We start from the raw sequence: 25,472 nt of genomic DNA on the forward strand, positions 1-25,472 counted from the left end.
ACACACACACACACACACACACACACACACACACACACACACATTCCACGAAAGCATTCAGGGAAAGATTTATAAAATTTTTAAAAGATTTTCAATAAGCCAACCCAACTCCCTTCTGACTCAGAATCAGGTACTGAAAGCTGTGGAGAGACTGAGCAGCAAATGTCATAAAAAAGTCATTCACTTGAATAGAACAGAGTCCTCATTTTTTTAAATTAGTTGTTTGCAGTGCCTAGGGACAAAAGACTTCACATTTGATGTTACTGTCACCATGGCTCTGGCATATTTTAATCCAACTTTAATAACCCAGGGATACTTGCTTTTTGTTCACTATGACGGCTGTCATTTTTTTTAAAACTTGCCTATGAACAACAAAAACAAAAAATTCCTAGACCACAAATTTAATGGGGAGTTGAAACAAGTTCTACCACACAGGAGAGACTTGAGGTTTTAAATGAATCCAAGGGAGACGTGAGCAGCCGGGTTTGCTTTAATAAAAACAACAACAACAACAACAAAAAAAAAAAAACCACTGCATTTGACCAGCAGGAAGACTAATGGAAATCATCACTTCCAAACCCTGATGTAAGTTTAGCTTCATCTTTTAAAGAAAAGAAGAAATTATTCACATTGTTCATTTCCATGAAAATTTTATTCAGAACTACTTATTAGTCCCATTTTGAAAGGTAAAGTAGATGATTTCAGTTTCAGAAAAAACAAAGGGTATTTACTACAGTCAACATGCATCAATCATAATACAAAGCAACTGGATTATCAACGAAACACAGTCTGGAAAGCAAACTAACAGAGAATTATAAAACCGAGTAAACAGGATCCCAATCTAGAAAAAAATCCTGCCTTATGAAACCAAAAGTGGTCAGTTGCGATGAACTCCCTCCATCTCTGAAGGGCGAAAAAAGGTAAAAGACAGCTAGCAAGCTGTAGATATTGATTTAACCAGCATTAGGAATGCTACTTAGAGAATAGTGAAGAAAAAATCCCACACAAGCATCTAGAGACCAAGGTTGTGTTCCTTTAGCAAGGTCAGAAATTTTAAAAAAACAACACTATTTTAATCTCTTCACTAATAGATTATCATTGAATTCATCTTACAAGAACAGTAGTTAAATTCTATCCAACAAAGGTCTGTTTATCACTCAGAAGTTGATGGAGATGTATTTTGCAAAATACAGTAATACCTTGGTTTGTGAGCATAATTCATTTCGGAAACAAACTACTCGTATTGCAAGACATCGCTCCTTTACTACTTTGGAATGTATTAGAAATGTTTGCTCGTCTTGTGGAACACTCGCAAACCATGTTACTCGCAATCCAAGGTTTTACTGTACTGGCGTATTTAAGAAATTGTATGCAGCACCTAGGTACCCAAATACTTGGATCTAGTCAGACTATTTCTTTCCATTTAACAGCAAGTCATGAAGTCACCCAAACATACTTACACATATATGCACAAATGAAGAATGTAGAATGCCTAAGATCATGAGGTCCAGAAGAAAACATTATTCAATCAGCCTTAAGTCTATTATCACTATCTGAGTGACCTTAAATCATTTAATGTCACTGACTCTCAACAAGCATTCTCAAATGCCTATTATATTCTTGTACTATGTTAGGTGCTAGGAATACAGATATGAACAGAGCAGTGCCTCCTCGGGAAAATTTCAGAAGCTAGCTGGGGACATAGACAAGAAAGCAATGATGGCAGCATGTAAAATATGTTAGCAGACAGAGGTTTGCAAATAATGTAATACAAACACATAGAAAAAGCACAGAAGTTGGTAGTCGGGAAATACTCTCAACAATTCGGCAAACATTCATTCAGAGCCTACTGAGTGGAAGTCCCCATCCTGTGCATGGGAGCCAAGTAGTTGAATGATACTCGGAATGTGCTTTCTAAACTCAGGTTCATGGATGAGCTGTGTGTTAGGAGTATGCTCATTTTTACAAAGAATGGGCTCACAACTTTCCTCAGATTCCCCAAGGGACTGACGATCAAATAGGAGGATGAGAACAGGGTCTAATGAGAGGTAGAAACTCTAGATCAGCGGTTCTCAACCTGTGGGGCGCGACCCCTTTGGGGGTCAAACGACCCTTTCACAGGGGTCGCCTAAGACCATCGAAAAACAAAAAGATATTTACATTACGATTCATAACAGTAGCAAAATTACGGTTATAGAGTAGCAACGAAAATAATTTTATGGTTGGGGGTCACCACAACATGAGGAACTGTATTAAGGGATCGTGGCATTAGGAAGGTTGAGAACCGCTGCTCTAGATAGAGACCAATCTTAAACAAACGTTTTCCAGGGGGAGAAGGGTTGATGGGAGTAGGGCTCACTGCTTGGCCCCCATGGGGGTTGGGAAGCCTGAAACAGAGCCAGCGTTCAGCTCACCAGGCCTTGTGTCCCAGCAAGGGCAGTGCCAGTGCAGCAGAGCCTGTCTCTTTCCTACTTCTCACAAAGGTACCATCAGTCACCAATCTGAGCACCCTCAGAACTGACTGCTTGGATGGAGAATCATTTCTAATTCACACAAGGTTAATAATGAGCTAGCAGAGGCCCTGGGCGGGAAAAGGGCATTCCCACAGCTCACAGTATTTTCAATGAACAAAGGCACCAGGGAATATGCCAATTCAGGGAAGCACAGAGAAGCTCCTGAATCAATTGAAAGGTGTTTGTACTGAGAAGGGTGGGAGATAAGGCTGACAAAGTACAAAGGGGCAATTATAAAGGAATTTATATGCGAGGAAAGGCGTTTGGACCTCGTTAACAGCCATGGTGAGCCATCACGTTATTTTAAGTAGGATAGTAATCAGCTCACTCTAAAAACATCACAGAGGATGGACCACAAATGTACAAATATAAAAACCAGTGGAGTGACTCACAGTAATCCAGGGAATCAATTATGAGTCCCAAATTAAAGCAGCAGGCCAGAGAAGAAGGGACAAGCTCTAGAAAAATGGAGGGGACAGAAATAACAGGAGGAAAAGGCGGAATACTAGAAGGTATGACTATATTGATGCAGGATGAGTAAGAAAAGAAGCCAGAATACAGGATGAGTCCCATGTACGAGCATCAGAATGAATATATGAGTCAATTTGGAACCTATTGGGATTGAGATGTACTTGTAAAACATCTAGAGAGAAATATCAAGCATACAGTAAAATATATTGTCCTGAGGTTCGAGCACATGGTCTGGCCTGGAGATAGGGATTTCAGAAGTCACCAGCACAAGCAATAACTAAATCCTTAAATGTGGAAATACAGGCACTTTCAAGGATAGGGTGGCACAGGCAGAGGGACATTAGAGATGACCAGGGATGGGACCTGATGAAACTTCAACAGTGGAAAAGGATCCAGAGGCATTCCAGAGGGGTGGGATTTAAAGGACAGAGTACTTGACTGGAAAATTATAAGACATTGAAGAACGAAACTGAAGGAGATACAAATAAATGGTGGCATGTGCTGTGCTCATGGATAGGAAGAATCAACATCATTCAAATGTCCCTACTACACAAGGCTATCTATAGATTCAATGCAATCCCTATCGAAACACCAATGGCATTTTTCACAGAACTGGAACAAATAACTACAAAATTTCTTATATGGAACTACAAAATTTATATGAAACTACAAAGGACCCCGATTAACCAGAGAAAGAAGAACAAAATTGGAGGTATCACATTACCTGATACCAAACTATACTACAAGGCTATAGTAATCAAAACAGCATGGTACTGGCATAACAACAGATATAGATCAATGGAACAGGATGGAGATCCCAGAAATAAACCCACACCTATATGGTCAATTCATGTTAAAGGAGGCAATAATATACAAGGAGATAAAGACAGTCCCTTTGATAAACGGTGGGGAAACTGGAAAAGATACATGCAAAAAATAAAACTAGACCACTTTCTTACACCATATACAAAAATAAACTCAAAATGGATTAACAACTTAAATATAAGACCTGGAACCATAAAACTCCTAGAAGAAAATATAGGAAGTAAACTCTTTGATAGCACTCTTAGTAATATATATTTTTTGGATATGTATCATTGAGCAAGGAAAACAAAAGAAAAAGTAAGCAAATGGGACTACCTCACACTAAAAAGTTTTTGCACAGCAAAAAAAATCATCAACAAAACAAAAAGTCAACCGATTGAATGGGCAAAGATATTCACCAATGGTAAATCCAATAAGGGGTTAATCTACAAAATATATAAAGAACTCATACAGCTTAACACCAAAAAACCAGACAATCCAATTAAAAAATGGGCAGAGGACCTGAATAGATATCTCTCCAAAGAGGCCATACAGATGACCAACAGACATATGAAAAGATGCTCAACATCATTAATCATCAGAGAAATGAAAATAAAACCACAATTAGATATCACCTCACTCCTGTCAGAATGGCTATCATCAATAAATCAACAAACAACAAGTGTTGGCGAGGACATGGAGAAAAGGGAACCCTCATGCACTGTTGGTGGAATTGTAAATGAATGCAGCCACTATGGAAAACAGTATGGAGGTTCCTCAAAAAATTAAAAATAGAACCACCTTATGACCCAGCAATTCCACTTCTGAGTGTTTATTCAAAGAAATCCAAAACACTAATTTGAGAAGATATATGCATCCCTAGGTTCATTGCTGCATTATTTACAATATTCAAGATATGGAAGCAACCTAAGTGCCCATCAATACATGACTGGATAAAGAAGAAGTGGAACATATGTACAATGGAATACTACTCAGCCATGAAAAAGAACAAAGTCTTATACCATTTGTGACAACATGGATGGATATAGAGGGTATTATCCTTAGTGAAATAAGTCAGACCGAGAAAGGCAAATATCATATGATTTTACTTATATGTGGAATTTAAAAAACAAAATAAACAAACGAAACAGAAAACAAACTCATAGATATCATAGATACAGAGAACAACCAGATGAGAGGAAGTTTGGGGGCTGGGTGAAAAAAATGAAGGGTTTAAGTGCAAATTGGCAGTTACAAAATAGTCATGGGGATGTAAAGAAACAGCACAGGGAATATAGTCAATAATAATGTAATAGTTAATGTATGGTGCCGGGTGGGTACTAGACTTATCGGGGGACAACTATGTAAGTTATATAAATGTCTAGCCATTATGCTGTACACCTGAAACTAATATAATATTGAATGTCAACTGTAATAGGAAAAAAATGGCGGAGTAATTAATAGTTACTATAATATCACAAATAGTTTAAATAAGTTAGGAATTAAAGTCTCCCTTGGGTTTTTCTATTAAGAGCAGCATTGGTGATCTTGACTAGATCAAGACCAGTGAAGTACTAGAGACAGAAGGCAAACTCAACCCACCAGAAAGAGGGCGAGGGCTCAAAGGAGCTGAATTCCTAAGCCGGCCAAGCTCAGCATCACCTGGGGAACATTTTCTAAAACAGAGATTCTGTATTTCAGGTCATGGAGTCAGTCCACAAACCGACGTGTGGAACTGCATATGGTAGAGGGGCTTTGAGAAGTTGAGCCATGATGCTTGGGATGGAGGAGTCAAAAGCAAACCGGAACAAAGAGAGACATTTTGTTTTTAAGATGAGAGACTTAAGTATAATTATATCCCAAGATTGCAAAAAATCAAAAACAAAAATGTAACAGGAGAAAAGGGGGCTTAACTGATGGAACAGCAAGGTTGCTAAGATGCAAGGGCAGATGAGATAGTAAGCACAGGTGGCAGAATTCATTATAGCAACAAGGAAAAGCATTTTCTTATCCCTCCTGAGTGAGACGGGGATAGAAACAGCAAAGGAAGAGTAAGGAAACATAAAAATAAAGGTACTTATGGCCTGAGGACCTTTGCTTCCTAGAAGGTGAGAGATGAGAATGATGAAAATGAAAGAAGAGGAGGAAGACCTTAGATGGGCCTAGACTGCAAAGGAAAAATGCCAGGCATTAGGCACTGTTAAAGACCCAGGTGAGACGGAAGCCTGGACAGGCGGTGTGGCAAAAAAAAAAAAAAAAAGCTGAGCGTGTTTTTTTTTTCTCCAGCAACCTTATTCACATGGGTTTGGTGGAAATGAAAAAAGTAAACCAATTCATCCACGTGTAATATAAGAATAATCCCCACTCTCTGCCTTCCACACCAGAGGTTGATTATTATATATAATAGAGTCAAATGAGACAGGGTTAAGGCACTTCTTTATGTGCATAATTCATTAGGTCAGGATACCTATTGCGTGCTTACTAAGTGCTAGCTAGGCATTGTACTGAGGGCTTTGCACATATCACATCCTTTAAGCCTACCAGTTCCATTATTATTATTATTATACCCATTTCACAGATAAGGAAAGTGAAGCACAGAGCATCTAACAGCTTACCCTTTTAGTACCACACTTGCATTGCAGAGATATTAACTTCCCATCACTATGGAATTAGTTAATGGGATCCTACTGCATTTCAAACACCAGAGGCTTAATGCCCACACAGATGCATCCACAAAGAAAGGCATGATGTAGAAACCACATTTCTGGGAAATGCTGGTGTTCCTTGAAAGTTTTCAGGAAGGGACGTTTTCCTAGTGTATAAAAACAATATTGAAATAATTTCCTCAGTGTCAAGTTTTATCACTAAAGTTATTCTTAAACCTCTAGCCCTTGCTATTAGAAATAAGTAACAAGTGTGATTCCTTAAAAATATGTATGTGTGTGCATCTCTGTATCTAATATGCATACCTGATTTCCTACTGGTGAGTTCCCACTTCACTTTACAGCATTAAAAATAACTAACAATGCTTCTCAGTGTCCGCATAAAACACCGTGACCGCCAGTGCTCCAAATAACTTTATCAGCTTTACGACTTTATGGTTTATTGAAAAGAGCAAGGAAAGGCTTTGGATGCCACTCAGATCTCCAGCTGGTTCCCTGCCCTATCTGAGTTTATGATACCCCAAGAGGCTGAGAGTATTAAATGAAAGTATTTGTGAACTATATGCACTGTATAATATTATTTCAAGCACAATTAGATCAAAGGCAGAATAAGATGACTCCAGGAGGTGAGTAAGGCCTTTGACACAGAATTGGAAGATTTTCGTTTTGTAAGTTTGTGGGCATTCTGAATGTTTGAAAAAAATCAAATTATTGTGTAATTCATCGATGTGATTATAAGGGGACAGCACAGTGGCGGTTCACTCCCCTAGCACTAAATTCCGGTGAAAGGTTTGCTGTGAGGATTTATGAAGACGTGTCTACTCGTGCTGTAAAATCCAGCGGCAAAGAAAGTACTTGCATCTGGTATGCTGCCGTTTTTTTCTTTTTTAACAACTTTATTTCACTCTGATGCTCTAAATATTATAGAGATATTTTCTCTGCTTTATAGATTTCCAGGAAGAGACATTAATACATTCTAAAACCACGCGAGTTGTATAAGCTTCCTACTGCTGCTGTAACAAATTACCACAAACTCTTTTGTGGCTTGAAACACAAACGTATTAATAATTGTGCAGTTCTGGAGGCCAGAAGTCCCAAATGCATCTGCCTGGGCTGAAATCAAGTTGTCGGCAGGGCTGGTTCCTTCTGGGGGCTCCAGCGGGGACTCTGTTTCCTTGCCTTTTCTACCTCCTGGAGACCCGCCCACATTCTTTAGCTGTAGCTCCTTTCTTCCTTCTCAAAGCCAGCAATGACAGGCTGAACCTTCCTCCTGCTATCATCTTTTCATGCTCTCCACCTTCCTCCATAATCATAAGGACCACTGTGATTATGTGGGACCCGCCTGGATAAAGCTGGGCATGCTCCCTATCTGAAGGTAAGTCAATTAGCAATCTTAATTCCACCTGCAAACTCAACACCCCCCCGCCCCCCATCCGCTTGCCATGGAACATAATATATTCCTAGGTTCCACGTACTGGAATGTGGAGGGGTGGGGTGCGGCGTTATTCTGCCTACCACATGGGTTAAATCTATTTTTAAATCAATAAGGATCAGACAGACATGCGAATGGCAGCTACTTCACCAAATCTTTGCCCTCCTCAGCCCTCTGACTCTTGGAATACATGTAGGTGGTACGGGAGGGTGAGGGAGAAGGACCTCTTTGTTTAGGGCTAAGCAGTGGTGTGCTGACAAACGTAACAACCGGCTCTCGCAGGGAGGAGGGGAGGTTGACTGGTAGCATTTACTGATTTCCGTGGAGAAAATATTCCCATATGGTCAGTTCCAACCTACCGCCATGAAGTCAACCAGTTAAAAAACTTGTCAAAATGTAACAATCCTGGACAGCAGCCATTTGCCCGTGGAGGAGGGCGGTGCTTTGCAGGCTATTGTCCATGTGTGTGCTTGCTGTGCATTTTAAAGACTGAATGCTCCTTAAGCACAGCCATTACTGCTTCTCCTGGCCACTCTCACCGTGGCAATGGGAAGTATGTCATTTCTCGATGGCTAATGTCCATTTGTCTTTTATCTGACACAAGCTCCTAAATAGACTCGCATTTAGGATGAGAAGCCACCGATTTATGTACGACAGGAAGAGCTAGTCATGGGGCAGTTCAGGCCAATTAGCCAGAGAAGCCAGGTCTGTGGAAGGAGCGGGGTTGGGCTGTTCATTCTCTTGGAAGGTCGTTTAGATGAACGCTCCCCAAACGTTTACGCGCACAAGAGTCACCAGGGGTGCCTGTTAAAATGTACATGCTGGTTCAGAAAATCTGCGGTGGGCCTCGAAGTTCTGCTTTTCTATAATAACAAGTGATGCCAATGTCGCTGGTTCAGCCACATCAACGCTACCTCCCCATCTCTCACCTTCAGACAAATATATACCAACAATCCTTACAGCTATCATATTGGAAAAGCCAACCCAATTAAAGTTTCTATAGTTAGTGATTGCTATACAGCTCGAGTTATATGGTAGAACTCGGAAAGGGAAAAATGCTGCTTTTACTCAGTTAAAGGAAACCGTTTCAGCCAGTAACATTTCTGAGTTGTTATTTGATCCATGAAGAAATGAGCTATAAATGATCCACAAGCCAGACAATTATGGGTCTTAAGTGACAACAAATAAGTGACTTTTAGCTTTAGAGGTTGCAACACAATCTTTCTTCAGATCTGCATGCCTCTTAATTCAGTTCCTGGTGATGATTTAATGATTTTCTTAGTTCCACCTGCAATGCGAATAAACTCTGTCCTATGTAACGGGACACTTCACAACCGCAAGACCAAAGTGTGACCATTCCTTTGAAGAAGGAAATGGGGTGGTGGGGGGTGGGGAGTTGGATGAAAAGAGAGTGGGGAATAGAGAAGTAGCATGAGAAAGACAGGCTTAAAAACAAGTTATTGTGATGACAATGTGTTCAATAAGGTGTAACAGCTGATCAATTGGAAATGGGCTGCTAACTCAAAATTTATAAACAAACCCCTACTTTTTTTTCTTGTACTCCCAGCATTTCAGTACAGTTCCACATGTATATGGACAGCCTTATCTCCTCCCCAGAGCCTACGTCTCCACAGAGGTGGCATCTCTCAGAACTGCAGCTAGTCCTGGGCCTTGGGAGAAGAGGATGTGGGGCTTACAGCTCATTTTACAGGAGTAGTTCCGAGAGGAGTGGGGCCTGCTCAAAGTCACACAGCACAACAGGACACCTTCCAAGAAAGACTTAGTCTGCTCACCAGCCGATAGAGAGCTCCCCGGGGAAGCAAAGACCCATAGAGTTCATGCATTCCATAAGCCATCAGCTTTTGGCTTCATTAACTCATTAATGAATTCTAACCATTAATTCTAACTATTGTTTGGTAACCAGGCTCAAATCTTGGCCAATACTCAATCTTTAAAAGAAAAAAGGAAGGAAGGAGGGAGACAGAGACAGACAGATAGACAGCAGGAATAGGATTGTGTTTTCATGACTTATACCTGCAGCACGTGTCATACTCGGTCATCAGTGTCATGAGTCAACCAACCCCTTGACCCTAACCTACAACACTTAAAACCTACTGCAGCTTAGGGCTTTGAGGGGAACAGTGGTAGGCGGAGCGGGTGGGGGGAGAGTAACGCTATGTTCTTCCTTCTTCTCTAGCTGATGAGCATTTTTAAGAGATTCCCCCCCACCCCCAGAATGACTGTCAAAACTAAAAACATCACTTGGAGGCTTAGATCATATCACTAATATGAAAATGCTTTCTCTTTCCTCAGTAAGAGAGTAGGTTCTAATTCACATCACCCTAGAAAAGTCAATATTTGGATATCAATATGGCGGTGCACACTAATTGCCATGGTTACTAACTGCTTTGCCTTGTAGCCAATTATACAGCAACTATTGGGTCGTCAGGAAAGTCATGACGCATTTTTGCATTGAAAAACATAGAAAAATACGTTATAACTTTCCCGATGACCCAATACTTTGATCACTCGCCTGGGAGGCAAGACAGTGTGGTAACTAAGAGCTCTGGCTCTGAGGCCAGTCAGCCTGGATTCGAATTCTACTCTATTTTGCTGGCTCTGAGCCCTTGAGCAAGTGCTGTATCCTCTGTGTCAGTGTCCTCATTTTTGAACTTGGGTAATAAGAATAACATAGTCTTTGCAGGGTTATTGTGAGGATTAAATGAGTTTGTCTAGGGACCGTGTTTAGAAGAACACCTGGCAGGTAAGATGCCCTCAGTAAACGTCCGCCTCTCCACCATCTTACCTTCTCTCTCTGAATTGCCTTCATTTTTTGGATTTCAGCTTCTTCGGCCGCCTTCTTGATTCTTATAGCTTCTTCCCTTTTTAGCTGAATTGTATAAAGATTACAGAGGACAAAAACCAGTTACTATTTTTCAGTCTGAACTGGGATACAAATTACAGTATTGTTTGTGCTGTGTGTCGCCATGATTAGATGTTGGGACTTCAAGCTACTTAAATCACAGAGAATGGTCAGGTTACTTTTCCTGCCCGGGAAATTTCTTTTTGTATTTCTTCCTTGGTTTCTATCTCTCTGTCTCTCCCCCTGCCTCTCACCCTCTGGGATGGGAAGGATTAAAGCTGGGCAGGTCACTTTTTCTGATTATAAACCTCATCAAGTTCATTGTAAAAACTCACTGAGCATCTTAAATCTTTTTTTTTTTTTGGTAATAGTTTCACGACTGTTACAGTATAAACAAATCCATGTTGTTGGAACCAAAATATTCAAAACATAGTACAGTTAAACTAGAAAACAAAAACAAAAACAAAAAAAAACCCTTAATAGGGGTCCTGCTGACTAAATGATGGTTTGAATGAGAATTCTAGATATTTATCTCTTCACCTCTCATTTCCGGATTTCTTTGATTTTGAGAGTTTCCTTTTGTAATTGGTTTACAAGTTTTATGCTTTTGGTTAAGTTACTATATTATTTCCTTGTTACTAGAAAGTGCTGGTGCTCAAATTCCTTGCCAAAATTAAACTACAAGAGACAGATTCTGACCTTTTGCTGGTATTTAGATTGCATCAGTTGCAGTTGCTGTTTCTGCCTGACTTGAGCCTCTGATTGGCTCCCACCTAAGGCAAAAAAACATCACGAAGGTGAACCATGAATGTTAAGCTGAAATGTCAGCCATCAAAAAGTAATTAATCCATAAGTCTACACCATGAGTTTCTTTAACATTTTCATACCTCTAGAAAGAAGGACATAACCAGTTTTCTTAATAAGACATTAAAGAATGGTAATTACTTACAGGAGAAACAGAGCTGGACAGAAAGATAAGGCCATATTCCTAAAAGAACAGGATAATCCTACTGAAGTTTTTCAGTCATGTAGGTATTCAACTTTTCATTTAGATTGAAATCATACCTGAAGGTCCACGTTAAATAATAAATAGTGCCCATCTTGGAAATTCTATTAGGTTAATGGCCATTCCTTAACCCAGCGGTTCTCAACCTGTGGGTGGTGACCCCTTTGGGGGTCGAACGACCCTTTCACAGGGGTCGCCGGGTACTTGTATGTGGGCATATCTGCATGTGGGCCTGGAGACGGATAGAGGAGCCATGTCTCGGTTCCTAAGACCATCGGAAAATAGGTGTTTTCCGATGGTCTTAGGCGACCCCTGTGAAAGGTTGAGAACCGCTGCCCTAACAAAGATAATGATCAATGCTGCTTGAATGGTTCTTCTGCCTCTATTGCCCTATCTATATTCAAGTGGCAAAGCTGAAGAAACCCTTGGGACTCTTGACACTAGACAAATATGTAGTCTTTATAACTCCGTTTTTAAAAGTAGAATGGGGATATTCTTGTTAGTAATCGACTGTCAATCTATACTATTTATTAGTCTTTCTTTAGGTAGTCAAGAGAAAAATGTGAATGTTAGATTATTTGCCTGCTCTCTCTTAAACCTAAAATAATTTGGGGCCAGAAATCCTTGCAGCTTGACAATCATCTAAGAATTGCTGGTTAGGGATTTCTCAGTGTTTATGCAAGCTTGGTGTGTGTATTATAAAGATCCCTTTGAAATACTTCTCTGGTGTTTTGGTCACTAAAAGTGTCAGTTCTCTGAAAGATTCACTTTCACAGAAGATGCATTAAAACAATTTGCATTCACCATAGTTTGTATAATTGTACTGATAAAGACACCATAGGGATGTCTCTTCTGAGTCCCAAAAGATACATAAAGCTTGTTTGGTTTCAGCCCTTCAGTCTCTGCTGTGGGGGACGAGGAATGGGAAAGAAACAGTGAGGACTACTGAAGCTTTTACCTAATGTTACAGCCCCTTTCGGTATTCTTCCAATATTTTAAGAGAGAGAGGAATAGGGGGAGAGTTGAGAATAAAAATAAATGGAGCAACTCAAATGTCTAAGTGTTTACAGGTTTTGTTCAAAGATCATCTGAAAGTTTAATACATTCTAGAATTTTCTTTACCCCTTAGCCTCTTCCCACAAATATATCTTTGGATATTCCTAGATATGTCAAAAATGAGATTCTGTTCACTTTTAGCTAAGATCCCAAGACAATAAGCATCAACTCTTCTATATTCCAAAGCAAGATCCCTAAGCATTATCGTCAAGGGGATAGCTGAACTATTGTAGTTTGGGGAACCTTAACTAGCAACAATCTTCTGCCTATAAAAGAAGTTGAATAGGTCAAAGGGAGGTAGAAATCAGAGGAAAGATGTCTTCGTGAATTCCATCTTCTCTGTGTTTGGGAAGGAAGAACCTTCACATCAAGATGAACAAGAGAGGTTTAATGAAAATCACTTAGAGATCTCAATCTGTGTCCCCAAGAGATGGAGGGTCCTAGTGGGCCCATGCCTAGAAACGTCAGAGCCTAAGAGCTCTTGTCAGTTGGCTACTCAGATGGGTCATCAAGAAGAGGTAGCTGCATGGCAAGTAGCCTGTGTTCCCAGAGTTTATGGGAAGAAAGAATGAACAAGCGTTTCCTGTATTCCCAGTCTGGTTGGCAAGAAGGAGAATGCCCATCTAAAGCTGTCTTAAAGGGACCTGCCTATGTGGGCCACCTTGAGGAACAATGGAACCCTGCAAAGAGAGCCCACCTACCAAGAGCCAGTGGTGAAGCCAAGCGTGCCAGCAGGAGAGCCTGTCATCTCTATCAGGGAAATCAGGAGAAAGGAATATCAGGCAGGCAAGGAGGAACTGTGTGGAGCTCCAAGAACCCCGCGGGGGAGAATGCACAGTAGGCATATACCTAGATTTGAAGAGACCAGGATCGGAGCACCACAGACCCCTACCTCTCCTGTCTCCCCTTCTCGCTTTGACCCTAGGGCTGGAGGTCAGAATCTGAGAACACAGGAGAAGAATTCAGCTATGCCCCATTTCGTTTTCTAGCTTTCTACCAAAATAGACCTGGGCTAGAGTAGGGAAGATCTTTTAATCTCCCAAAGTAACACCTTTGACCGGAAGCTAGGACTGAACATTAATTACTGAAATGACTGAACAATGAAATTGGCTAGACAAATTTGTTATTTGATAAAAACCAAAAAGATCTAATTTCATGGGAAAAATTAGTCCCACAGAGCTGGTCTGAGGGGGCTAGTTAGAAAGGACAAAGCTGTTTCCTGGTTGTGCCCTTCAAGTCTGGCTTATTCAGTATAAAGTTGACACTTGAGATAATCCCCTTTCGTAAAATACATTGGGGCGATGGCGATACTACTACTACTTTCACTCATTAATGATTTCCAAATTAGCTCATTTTTACCTACCCCCTAGAAAAACATCTCTCTAAAACTACTGTGACAGTAAGTGGCCCCTTATACTAGACGTGTTTGTATTAACTAACGTATTTGTATTAAATCCATGGAAACCCTGCCCTTCAAGCACCCAGCCCTTCAAGTTCTTAGCTGCTGCTGAGGGAAGGGAACCAAGGACTGAACGACTCCCATTAGGAGGTCTCCCTGTTGAATGACTCAAGCACCAGGCAAAGGCAGCCCAGACAATTCATCACACGGGCATCACGCACTCCAATGGCCCAAAGGTCTCTATCTGTAGTATGAAACCATGCACTCCAATGGCCCAAAGGTAGTATGACATTTCTCTTTATACCCACCGCTGAGTCCCCAGCTCACTCCCATCTTAGTTTTGGAATCGACTCTCCATTTATTTTTCCCCCCATTAGTATTTAAGTGCTATGATCATATGCTTGTGACAGCTTTTACTCCCATCCTCACGAGTGCTATGACAGAGCACATGCAGCGCCCCAGGTAAGCTTTCCTCACAGTTGATCATCTAAGGGGGCTGTAAATTGTTTGGCAATTAAGCCATCACTTTATTCCCACATAACTGTGGCATCATACGTTTGCTACTTGCAGAAAATCAGAAACCAAAATATACAGGCATAGTTAAGTGTTTACAACTATAAATGTATAGCAGCACAGTGACCCATCAACGTATAAGATACATTCAGAGACAGACGGAGGCTTGGTGCCAACGGGATCCACAGGTGGCCTCATCCTCCCCTATCGGAGAGCCCGCTGGCCTGCTTACCTAGCTGCCTGGGTACCAGGTGCACTGGCTGCGCTCTGCGCTGCTCCCTCCATCTCCTCAGGCTCTCCAGCTCTTCCTCAGCAACTAGGCCAAGTGGGAAATACGAAATCATCAATTATTAGAATATGAAAAGGAAAAGAGTCCCTTTAAAGCATAAAAAGACAACCGTCAGAGGGCACTTAACTACATGTGGGCATGAGTGGTTGAGATACCCAGGAGAGGAAGACACCATTCAGTCCTAACCCCCCACCCCAGGTCGCTCTGGGCCCACCCTGTGACACTTTTTCTCCAAAAGTCTGCACAGGAGGTTCAAATCTGGAAAACCACCTGAACTCCTATGAAAATAAAGGAGCGTAGTTTTTCTACCCATCCTGGTATTCTTAAAATGGTCTATCAAATTAATTTTAAGAGTTAGCTATAGAGAATGCACAACTAGAATATTCATGTCAATGAGAAGTTTCCGCACATAGGTAAATACATATCCCCAGGTAATTCTGATGCCCATAGTCTTTATTTTAAATGTTCTCCGAGCTTGCTGAAACTATAGGGAGTAAGGGCTCTGCACTGCCGTGGGCAACCTGCTCTGGTTCCTAGCACTCGGGACAGCGGTGCTCAGTCCTCAAGAATACACTCTGAGTGACAGCAGGGGGCTCCAGAGATACCAGATTTGTACTTCCATTAGACCTGATTATTCCAAATGTCCACTTATAATACTTTTTAATTATTAGAGGGGAAAAAAACTTCTGAAACATCTCAAAAAATCCGGATCACACTGAGGCTTCAGTATTTAAATCAAAAGCTTGTGAGATGCCAAAACATTTGGTATTCTGTTGGGCAACCACTGGCAGTCCCCAGCCACTCTGCCTAACTGTGTTTGTCATATTTTTCACTGACCCAGTTTTACCACCAGGGGGACACCTGTCTGGTGGAGACCCTTTACAGGGTTGCTTTCCTGTTATGCCCTTAAACGTCCATCATTAGTCACGAAATTAATTTTCCTACTGAGATCTAATAAAGGGGAGCACAGAATCTCAGTACTAGCCCCACAACTTGATTTAAACAAACCTCATAACTTCTTGGAGAAGTATATCAATTTCAGTTCTCCTTCCCATTCTAATGTAAATAATGCTGTAACTTGAAACGACAGCATTTATTTTACCGTAATTTTACCATTAAATATGTTATACACCCACTAGCTATAAGGAACACAAAAATGAGTACAGTATGGTCCCTGTCCTCAAGGAGGCTGTAATCTAGAGACGGAAAGAGGAATAAATACAGCAGGTCCTCCAATCATGTTTCATTATAACATTGATGGGATGCCATAGGGACTTTGCTCTTGTTTCTATCAATCAGCCTATGGTAAAATTGGTTTTATTATACATTGCTTCGCTTAAAGTCGCAGAATCGATCAACAATGTTAAGTGTGCTTACTGTGCACAAATGAAAATAGCTGAGAGGAGACTCTGATAATTACAAAATTATGGGAGCACATAGGCTTAAGAAATAATTCCATTCAGAAGGGATTGGGCATATCAAAAAAGAGACAAATTATTTCAAGTACATAATTATTTCAAGTATATAACTTGTCTATTCCAAAGTATTCATAGTCCTGTAAAAATATCTGTAGCCAGCCCGATTTTACAGGAATGAGATGGACCTATTGGCAATAGGCGTGAAAGTGTTTTAACCCAACAGATATCTGAGATGTACAATCATGCTATGAGTTCTGCTATGAACACAGAGAAACAAATTTGGATGCATTAACAATAGAATAGTTTTTAAAGGTATAATTAAAACAGCTAAAGTTAAATAAAGAAAAAACTTAATGAGATCTGGTGAGTATATTCAAATCAGAAAATAAAATCCTTCAGACCAAAGAAAACCAATCAGACTCTATACGAAAATCACAAGTTTTCTGAATGTTAAATAAATAAATATACGTACTCCTTTGTATCTGATCTCTTCTGTTTTTATCTGGTGTTATCAAGGTGTAAGCGCCTGTGCTAGAATGAAGAGAAAAAGAACACTTGCTTATTATCATAAGAAACTACTAATGCCTACAAAACCACCTCAAACAGGTAGAATTTGACTTAGACCAGCTGGGTATCTACTAATGACTGTATTTACTCTCATCACATCAAGTATGTATTATGGAAGGTAATCTTCTTAAGACCCAGATCTGTTCTCCAGATGCTTACAATCTCATTGTCAAAATAAAACAAATGCACATGGCCAACTATGGAATACAAAGCAAATGATGAAGAGTGACAAGTGACTCCTTTGCTGCTGGCATTTGGTAAACTGTCTTTTCAGGGCGCTCATGGGCAAGTCCCTTTGAGATGGCTTTAGACTGGCATTCTCCATGTGACTCTCCTTGGGAGTACAAGAGACACGCATGCATTCTTCGTTCCCACCACCTGGGAATACCAGCCATTTGCAATGGCGCCATCTCCTGTTGCTGATGCATCTGAGTGGCCAGCTGGCCTCAGTCTTGTGCTTTTGGGCTTGGACTCTTCCAGGCATGGGTCCACTGGGTCTCTCGTTCTCCTTGGGACATTGGTTGAGCATAATTAGGAGTTCAAAGAAGAAGTCACTTCAACTCATGGGGGTATCAGGGAAGGCTCCATTTATGCAAAAATATTCAACTGTGAAAAATATTCAATACTGTGAACTTTTAAGAGCAGAAACTGTGCTTGATTGATCTGTGTATGCCCAGCCCCTGGCATGGTGCCTGGCACAAAGTAGCTGCTTGATGAATGTGAGCAGAATGGAAATGAAATAATGCCAAGACCCAGTCTGTGCGTCTGTGTTGAGTGTCTCTTCTTTGAGACAATCCATGTGGTCCCACAATAGCATAAATAGTTCACAGAGCAAAAACACAGCCCAGCAGCAGACTGCAGCATATGTGTGGTTACAATGTTAGGGGGAATGTTGGGGATAAACACAATCAGCTTATAAATGTAGGTTTTTCTAAAAAAAATATATGTACTCTTAGAAGTCTCTCCCTTCAACACAGAATGCACAGTTTCAAAGGAAAAATTAGCAAAGATGGAACAATAGAGGCCAAAAGTGCTGATTAACAGAAGCCATTTCTTCCTTATCTCTTTATGTTCCCGGCAGTGAGCCTTCAGCTGGCCTCAAACTGGGCTTTAATTTTAAACTTGTAAATGGGAGGTGTGCAACCACCTTTGCATACAAATGGGGCTGCCTGGTGCCCAATTACCTAATGTATGTCAGCAGACATTGCGTGTGTAGCATAGCATACATACAACGTTATGAATACAAAATTAGGAGGCTGTTGCTGGAAATTAATCCCTTGTCCATTGCGTGTTCTTTGTTCACCCTAAGAAAGATTTTTCACTCAATTGCCAGCATTTTATCGGAGCTGGAGAGCTGCAGTTCTGCAGGTAGCACCCTGCAAACCTGAATACGACGCAATAGTGAGCCATTCTGCAGAGCCTTAAAGATGAAACAGGACATACTGGATTTAAATGCCAACCAGGAAATGACTGCATAATCCTCCGGGGCATCTAGGGCTGTGGGGTGGAGCTTCTCACCAGGCCGGGATGTGGCTACACTACAGGTCAGCCACTCTTGTAGCAGGGTCACCTGGAGGTTTGTAAGAGCAGCTTCTGATGAGTAGCTCAGAGGTGGGGTCTGATAACGTGTTATTTTTAACAGTCCCAGGTAATGCTGAATATATTCTTCATCTGGGGCCCATATTTTGAGAACCACTGAGGTAGATCAAGCTGACATCAAGCATCTGGACTAAAAGGAAGCTTAGGGATTAATAAACCACTGATAAAGATGCAAGGGTTAAGTCGTATGCCAAAGATCATCAGATTGGCTAAGCAGTAGTGCTGAGACACGAACCCAGGATTTTTGATGTGGACTAGCTGGGCGTCTGCAGCTAAATTTTCAGCTCCATGTAGAAAGCATGAAATATGACTGTCCTTCACTTCAGCCTCTTGATAGACTTCCAAAGCGATCTACTTACCAGAGCACCTATATGGACTTGTGTTAGGGGCGACACCAAAACACAGACACCAACCAGTTTATCGGGGCATATGCTTTAGTTAGGGACAGTTCACGGAACCACCAAAACACACCATGAGATAAAGGCAGCGGTCAGAGATCCCAGGTGGAGGAGAGTCAGAGACCCCACAGGGGTAAAAAACTTCAGAGAAGAATAGCAACTTAAGTCTTAAAAGACAGAGTCTAAAACTGGCAAAAAAAAAAAAAAAGTGTTTGTTTGCTAGGACGTTGCTGAGAGCAGCTCCCTAGAGACTTTTCCATAGGTCTCTCTTATGCACTTTTTGGAAAAGGTTTCTAAAGTAAAATCCATCTGTGGTAAAAGATTTTATTCTATGATATCTAATCTGATGACATCATACTAGAATCTTTGGTCCTAGGAACAGAGCTGTGGTCAGTCTACGGCCATGTGTGCGGGCTACCGGGACCCAAGCACAGTACAGGACCGTGAACAAAGGCAAAGAATTGCCCAGCCCTGACATCAGAGGTTTTTAATTGAAACCATTTACACATAATCCAGGCTCAAGGACAGTGGTCCCAGTAATAAATGTTTAATGGTAGGGAATTTCTTAGCAATCTTTTATTGGCTGAAAATGCCACATCTGACAGATAATACTCAGAAAAAAGCACTGCCAAGTAATTGAGCATCTATTCCTCTTCCTTGTTACTGGGAGAAGGGCTTAAGTCTAAGGAACTGCTTTTTATTTTTTAATATCATACGGCAGAGCACAATGCCTTGGTAGGTACAGATATTCGTCTCTTCTCCCTTAGCTTTTCCTTGACATGAATAACAAAGATAACTTATTCATGTTTTCAGCCAATTAGCTTCTGCCCACAGCAGGGGCCTCTGCAGCTCTCACCTCTATGCTACCCCTTCTCACAGTCTGACTCTCAGGGCTGCTGACCTACACAAGCCCCACCTGCCTTCCGGATTTAGTATTCCGGTCATTTCCTGATTAAGCAACATGCAAGCTACTGAAATAAATGTATACCTTTGAAAATGAGCTTCCTTAATTACCTCATTGAAATTTAATGAAATATCTCAATTTGTAAGATTGTTTGCACTTGCCAACAGCACATACCTGTGAGCTATACTAAGGAGAATGTGTGAAAGAATAGCACAGGACAAAGAGAAACGTGGTTTCCTGCTCCATGAAAAATAAATAAAATATATTCAAGACATGTTTTCCTTGGGAGCTCTCTCCTGAGCTACACAACTGCTTGTCTTGCATAACATTTGAGCACAATTTTTATAAGGCCTCATCAATAAGCACTCTATAAAGAAATGGTATGTTGAAGTTCTGAAAAAATAGCTTGGCTGGCTAAAAGTATTACGTAAATATATCCCCTGGTGTGTACAAAAACTGCAGCAGATGTAATTTAAATTTCTAATTAAAAACAACGCTGGCTTGACTGAATAAAGAAAAACACAGTCAAGAACAAAAATTCAGAAACAGGGAGAAGATTATATTTGTACCAACATAATTTCAAGCAGAATAGTAGACACATAAAAGCTATTGTCCTTTAAAAAATTGGTTTGAGGTTTTCATAGTTTAAGAAAATCTTAACTTGGGGTGAAATTGAAAAAAAGAAGGATTTTTGGCTAATCGAAAAAACCGAATAGAGATTCATTTTCTAGATATCGCTTCCCACATTCGTTTTTACTATACGATCTTCAGTGAAGAAATCTGAAACTTACTGTTTTTAGCCAACATAAGTCAAAACTTTTGAGGCATTCAGGGTTCCAAGAGTACTTTTACAAACAGACCATATTTCCAAGAAAAATAAAAAATGATGAGATCAGGCTGAGTAAATCATCCTTGAACCCTGAGCCTGCTGCACCAGCCCTGACCCAGCACTGCACATCTCCAGCATGGAAGGGCTCCAAGGTCCCTTTGATTTTAGAAGGTGTAGAGCCCAAAACATTGTCTGCACACCCAAGAGGCCGATATGAAGCTGGCTGGTTCTATAACTCATAACTTCTATTAGAGAGCTGAATAGATACCCAAAGGAGAACGATAAACAAGAGATCTTCGGGTCCTCAGAGCCTTTGTTCATAGGACGCCTTATGGAAATGAAAAAGAAGAACACACACATCCACACCAGGATCCCCATGCAGGCCCATGGCTTACTAAGACATGGTAAATGGATGCAAATTAGAAAAAAGTACCCCTTCTTTCAGGTTGAGGTAACTCCACACTAGCGCACATGGTTTGGTATATATAGTTGAACCTCAAACAACATGGGTTGGAACTGCCCTGGTCCACTTATACACAGTTTTTTTTTTTTTCAGTAAATAGTCATCCCTTCACAGATGAGGATTCAACCAACCTCAACCAACCGTGGATCAAAAACGGTATTTTTGCCTCTCCAAGCATAGATTCCCACCTCAAATTGAAAATACTGTTTCAATCTGTGATTGGCTGAATCTGTGAATGCAAAAAAGCCAAATGTAGAGTCAAAAGTTACATGTGGATCTAGAGCCTAGCCCTGAATCCCTAGCACGTTTCATTTTTCATGCAGTGACTGAATTCTTTGCTGCCATCTTCTTCCACACTATATGTAATTTCGTTTATCGGGTTGTCTTTTTACATCCCTGGTTCTTTGTCTTCCTTCTAACATCTATATCCTGATTCCTGATTCTTTTCTTTGTTCTGTGTCCCAGGAGTAATAAGAATCATTGCATGAAACAAAATGGTATTGATAAATATATCTCATTAAAGAGTACTAAATAGTTTTCCCCTATAAAAGAGAGGAAGTTTCTGACCCTAGGCTTTTTTCCTCAAATTATTTGTTAGAGTTTAATATACCTAGAGTAAACTTCACAAATCTTAAGTATAGTGCTCCATGACAAGACTTCTTTTAACTTCCCCAGATTCCAAAAGAATAAAGGAAAAAAGGGAGAGGCACAATGAACTTTAGGATATTACCTAAATTACTTTTCCTCAACTTTTTATCTTAAATTTTAAGCCTACAAGCGAAATTAAAATATTATGTAGAATGAAAATCCTTATACTATTTACCTACAGTTGCCAATTGTTAATGTTTTGCCACATTCACTTTTTCTCTCTTTTCTTCTTTATTTTCTCTGAACTATATGGAAGTAAGCTGCAGAGTCATGACACATCATCCCTACAGACTTCAGCATGTATCTCCTAGGAACAAAGACATTCTCCTACTTAGACATAATAACATTGCCACACCCAAGAAATTAGTATTCATACAATATTGTCTAATATGCAGTCTATATTCAAATTTCTAATTTGTCCCAATTTTTTTATATTCTCTGCTACCCTCACCTCATCCTGGAACCAATCAAGGATTACACACTTCTATACTTTGATATGTCCCTTTAGCATCCAATCAGTGTCCCTGACGTTTTTCTTCCTTTATGAGTGACATTTTTGAAGAGTCCAGATGTCATGATTAATTTTTGTGTCAATTTGATGGGGCCATGAGATGCCCAGTTATCTGGTTAAGCATTAACTTCTGGATGTGTCCATACGGGTATTTCTGGAAGATATCAACATTTGAATCCATAAACTCAGTAAGGTAGGTGTCCTTCCTTAAAGTGGGTAAGCATCATCCAATCCCCTGAGGGCCTTCATGACTAGAACAGGCAGAGGAAGGCAGAGCCCACTCTCTGCCTGACTGTTGAGCTGAGACCGAGGTCTTTACCTGCCTTCCGTGCTCCAGGTTCTCAGGCCTTCAGACTTGGAGTGAAATCTACAAAGTTCTCTGGCTCGTAGGCCTTGAACTACCCCAGCGGCCTTCCTGGGTCTCCAGCTCCCAGAGACCAGATTGTGGGACTTCTCAGCCTCCACAGTCATGTGAGCCAATTCCTTATAACAAGTCATTTCATATACGTACTGTTGGTTTCATTTCTCTGAAGAACCCTGACTAATACACCAGGTAAATTGCCTTAGGAAATTTTTAGAAGGCCTCACAATCTGAATTTGAGGAAATGATGATTTGCCTCATGACTGGATATTCAGGGCAACATTTTTGGAAAGATTATCCCACCAAAGATGTTATCAAAAGATTCAGCTGTTAGAGCAAGAGTTGTTTCCTTATACAACTAGATAATAAACCAATGTGAAAAACAGTACCTGCTTATATGATAGAGAGCAGTCACATTTTAAAATAATGATTAGAAAGAGTACTTAATCTTCTATCCACCACCTTCTACTGGCAGTGGAAACCAAAGGGCACAATGGCCCTGAGACACTACTTGGCATAAAGCCAAAGAGTACAACCTACACATTAAAAATAAAAACATCTTTGTATCCAACTGTTCAAAGTGTTTATTTCTAAGGGTGGGGATTGCAGGAGACTTTTTGTATATTACTGTTGCAATGTTTGAAGTGTTTATAACAAGCAGATAGGATTTTACTTTCACAATCAAGGAAAAATATTTCAAAGATTTTTAAATGAGGGAATATTTAAAGATTTAGGGGCTGAGGTTGTCCTACAAGGTGAGGTAGCCCCGGACTCCCGCTCTCACTCATTCCATACCAAAACAATCACTGCATGATGCTACCTCTTCAGGCTTAATGATGGTAAATGTCTTCAGTTTTTTGACAGGACTTTAATGGATTATCTTTTAAGTGTTCATATTTGGGGTAAAAAATTATAAACATTATAGAACAAAGGAGCCATCATCGGTAGATTTTCTGATATAGAACAGACCCTTCAAATGCAATCTTCTCCCTTTGATGATATTTTCCCTGTTAAGCTTTTGTTTCAGATTCAAATACATCCTGAATAGATGCAATTAACCTTAACAATATGTATAACCTTACAGCACTCTACCGACTTTGAAGTAAGGAACCCTAATGCCTAATTGAACTAAGTTTTTTTTCTCATTTCTGCAATGCGTTTACTGGTTATGATAGGTATTATGTGTTTTCAAGCTTTCATCGTCCCATTGATTTATTGTTTCACTATTTCAGCTGTCAAAGGCTTTTTGAGAAATGCCCGCTCATTTTTGATGATATTGTATTTGAACAAAAATGATTACTTCCCAAGACTTGGCAGACTGCAAATGCATATCATAATGAGGAGAGGAATCTAGCACAGAAGAGTTGGAAATTCATTCTAAAAAGGACCATAATTTCTACCTTGCTGCATAAACAGGAGGGTAAATTTGATCTAATCAAACCAAAATGTCTGCTCTTTCCATTCCCTCCAATAATCTCTTCTGCCATGCGTAGAATTGTGCTTTTCAAACTGTAGGTGGTAACCCACTAATGGAAAGTTTATTTTTAGTGACTAAGAAGAGAAAATGCCAAGAGTGTTATCACATATGGTAGGGGGTAAAAACCATTTCTGTGATTTTTTTTCAGTTATATGTAAACTCATATATACCCATACACGAAATGGGTCATGCATATCAAACGAACCACTTACTCTGGGCAATGGTCAGAAATCTGAAAGATCAACAGAAGGCAGTAAGTGGTTTAGGTTTTGCTCAGAGACAGTGACAGTAGGACAGCTGCTCTAATGCAAGCCCACCAAGCTGTCATTTGGGAAAAGCAGCAGAGAAAAGAGGATCCCCGCAGACACTTTGTTCTTATAAGCTACTGCTCTAGCCGAATCATTTTAAAGCTGTCAACAAATGTCACACAGTGTTTCTGTAGCACCCCTAGCTTATAGAAGTTCCATTTTCTTGACGTGAAAATATGGCGGCTGGTAGGAAATTATCTAGCTGCACCTGTCACTTCCTGTTCCAGCCACATGTTGTGTTCAGGCTCCAGACTGGGGTAGACTTACTCTGGTTTGAGTGCTGGTTCTGAGACCTTGGGAAATGTTTAATCTCTCAAGACTCAGGTTTTTGGTTTTTTTTCTATAAAGTAACAGCACATTTATTGTGAAGAGAAAATTGAACAATGTATGTAATATGCACAAGATCTAGTGCATGGTTAAGAGTTGAAGACATGAGTTCGCATTATTATTATTTTGGTTTCGTTTCTCAGAGTCCCCAGTTTAGCTCTTTGAGGTCACAACTGATTCACCGTAGGTTACCACAGTATTGCCATGCTTTGTCACATTTCTCATTTCAAAAATAAGTCAAATAGGCAGAGCTCTGCTGATTAGTCAGGTAGTAGAATCTGGAAATCATTGAGGCACCTGCCCAGCTTATCAAGCCTTATCATTAAGTTAGAAATTCATTAAATAGTATCTGTTAAATACTATCTATTGTTTTACAAGCCTTCTGAATGCTTATGAGCCTTGCCTGGAAATTGGGTTAAAGAGTCCCCTACGGAATAGCCTGTACTGAGCTATCAAGACGAGGATCATCCAAAAAAAAAAGTATCATCAGAATGAATCACAGATTTTCTCTTCCTATGTACTATTATTTCATAGCACAAAAGGGAAGTTGGGCACTATTCAGTTCTTCATCTCCAGGGAGAAGTAATGCCCTGATGTCTTCATGCCGTTTAGCATCTACGGGCCAAAGCTTATTTCCTCACAGTCATAAGAAG

General features: G+C 40.3%; 1 protein-coding gene across 1 annotated transcript in view; it reads right to left on the reverse strand.

Annotated features, from left to right (window-relative positions):
* The window catches only part of EPSTI1 (epithelial stromal interaction 1), a 77,687-nt gene that overhangs the window by 48,560 nt on the left and 3,655 nt on the right, over nucleotides 1–25,472 (reverse strand). Inside the window, exons 2-5 of the mRNA XM_019650295.1 lie at nucleotides 16,900–16,958; nucleotides 14,953–15,036; nucleotides 11,446–11,519; nucleotides 10,690–10,773 (exon numbers count right to left, since the gene is read on the reverse strand). Of these exons, the coding sequence (XP_019505840.1) occupies nucleotides 10,690–10,773; nucleotides 11,446–11,519; nucleotides 14,953–15,036; nucleotides 16,900–16,958 (301 nt within the window). The remainder of the gene's footprint in view (nucleotides 1–10,689; nucleotides 10,774–11,445; nucleotides 11,520–14,952; nucleotides 15,037–16,899; nucleotides 16,959–25,472) is intronic.

The sequence above is a fragment of the Hipposideros armiger genome, unplaced genomic scaffold (assembly GCF_001890085.2).
Source record: "Hipposideros armiger isolate ML-2016 unplaced genomic scaffold, ASM189008v1 scaffold_139, whole genome shotgun sequence".
NCBI lineage: Eukaryota > Metazoa > Chordata > Mammalia > Chiroptera > Hipposideridae > Hipposideros > Hipposideros armiger.